This window comes from Galeopterus variegatus, unplaced genomic scaffold, assembly GCF_000696425.1.
Source record: "Galeopterus variegatus unplaced genomic scaffold, G_variegatus-3.0.2 Scaffold673, whole genome shotgun sequence".
Classification (NCBI taxonomy): domain Eukaryota; kingdom Metazoa; phylum Chordata; class Mammalia; order Dermoptera; family Cynocephalidae; genus Galeopterus; species Galeopterus variegatus.
The window spans coordinates 416,753-418,952 of NW_007726784.1; the positions used below are offsets into that span (position 1 = coordinate 416,753).

Below are 2,200 nucleotides of genomic sequence, written 5' to 3' on the forward strand. Positions count from 1 at the left end.
CATTGCCGGACACGGAAAAAGACAAAAAGACAAAAAAAAAAAAAAAAAAAAAAGCTGAGTCTTTTATAAAGGAAAAAAAGAGTCTGGCTGGTTAGCTCAGTTGGTTAGAGCATGGTGTTTTAAAAGGAGAAAAAAAAAACCATCGTTAGCCACACACACACATAACAGTCCACAGATTAAGTAGAAGGCAACTCCATCCAGTATTTATTCATCAAAAAATATTATTTACAGAAAATTGCACTGAAGCATTTCACCACAGTCTGGTATATTACAAAATGAATTAAAATGGCTCTTCATCATAGAAAAGGAAAGAGATTGTGGTGTGTTGGGAGAAAGACAACGTAAACAGATTACTAGAATACATAAAAGACCTCACTAAATTACAAAGATTAACTCGACAAAAGAAAAAAAATAACACCAAAGAAACAAACTCCCAATATTACTAAAGCTACCAAAAAAAAAAAAAAAAAAATCCACAGTAAGCTAAAACATACCTAACTAGAAAACCTTCAGCTCTTTTTCCAACAAACCCTTATACAAAACAATGAGGAAATTTAAACAATGAACGATACTTAAATATGAAAAAAAAAAAGACAACCACCTCGTAAATGACAGTAAGTAATTATAAACTAAACAACCCTATACATACCAACAACAAAAGAAATCACTCAAAAACTGAACACGAAAAACGGCATAATTACTAAAACAAAACATACAACTCACTAACAAAAACACAACCAAAACCAAACAAATTACCTCAAAGCTTGCCTACTCAAACCCCACCCCCCCATTATAGAAAAACCGAAACCACTCAGACTGCGTTATCTCCCTCTATCTCCTCCTAAAGGAAGAGAAGAACGATCATCAACGACATAAGGCAATTGCAATAAAGCAATACCATATGCCAACTTCACGCTCAGGAGAAAACGCTACACCTCCTCCTCGTGGTTTTCGGTGCTCTACACATTCAGAGAAACTTCTCTAGTAACGAACTATAGAAATGATCCCTGAAAGTATAGTCTTAACACACAATTGCTTACTTTTCCGAAGTGGAAGAAACTCACACATATTTTACTGTTGGTGAGTTTTTCTTACGACGCTATTTTCCCAAATGTGTATTGGTATGTGTTTTCTAAAGAGCATGTTTCCGTTACTAAGGTTCGACAAAGCATTTTGAAATACTCTTGAGTTCTCGAAAACAATTTAAGCTGCCACATTAATTAACATACACTTGCTAAACAGCCAATCACTCTCCAGTTATTTCCATCACCACCCCCGCCTCACTTCTGCCGCGCGTCAGGTTTGCCTACGTAATTATGACGACTACAAAGCGCGCTGGCGCGCCTAGAATCGTCACAGCCACACCTTAATTTGGACCAATGATACAAGCCGGGAGGCCTTTCGCGAGAAAAACGAAAACTGATAAGCTGAGAGTGAAAGCGACAATCCAAAACCAAAGACTAGGACGTTTACATAGCTTGCCCTATTTTTAAATGTTATTCTTTAATCAATTGGAGCATAATGTTGATAACACTAAGGTCAAGGGTTCAGATCCTCCTACCGGCAGGCCGCCAGAAAAAAAAACTTTTTTTATCCTGTGATCAAAATAAAAGACATATGAATATTATTTTGGGGTTTTTTTTCTTTCCAAATAGGAATTTTTATTCTACATATGACATTGTCTTGTGTTCAAACAAGCAGGACAATATATTAGTCCCCTGCTTTAAGCATCAGCTTTCCATCTCTTGGGTTAAAGACAAAATTTCTCTACATATTTATAAGGCCCTTTATGGTCTGGCCCACACCTACCTCTGGAGTCTTATTTTGCACCACATTTCCCCTCACTCCAGCCACACTGGCCTTTTTACAGTTCCTCATATTTCCCATGCTCCCTTCTGCCACAGGGCCTTTACACAAGCTCTTCTCTAAAAGGCATTCTCCCTCCAACCTCTAATCTCAACTTGACTTCAATTTATCATTCAGACATCTGTCCAAGTGTCATTGTCTCAGGGACTCCTTCCCTGACCTTCTTAAATCAAACAGCTCTTTCCCTTCTGCCACAGGGCCTTTACACAAGCTCTTCTCTAAAAGGCATTCTCCCTCCAACCTCTAATCTCAACTTGACTTCAATTTATCATTCAGACACCTGTCCAAGTGTCATTGTCTCAGGGACTCCTTCCCTGACCTTCTTAAATCAAAC

The 2,200-nt window shown here is 37.9% G+C and overlaps 1 protein-coding gene across 1 annotated transcript in view; it reads right to left on the reverse strand.

Annotated features, from left to right (window-relative positions):
* The window catches only part of TEX14 (testis expressed 14), a 72,332-nt gene extending 70,445 nt beyond the window's left edge, over window positions 1–1,887 (reverse strand). Inside the window, exons 1-2 of the mRNA XM_008571276.1 lie at window positions 1,810–1,887; window positions 1,285–1,427 (exon numbers count right to left, since the gene is read on the reverse strand). Coding sequence (XP_008569498.1) covers window positions 1,285–1,427; window positions 1,810–1,887 — 221 coding nt within the window. The remainder of the gene's footprint in view (window positions 1–1,284; window positions 1,428–1,809) is intronic.
* Between the last annotated feature and the right edge of the window lie 313 nt (window positions 1,888–2,200).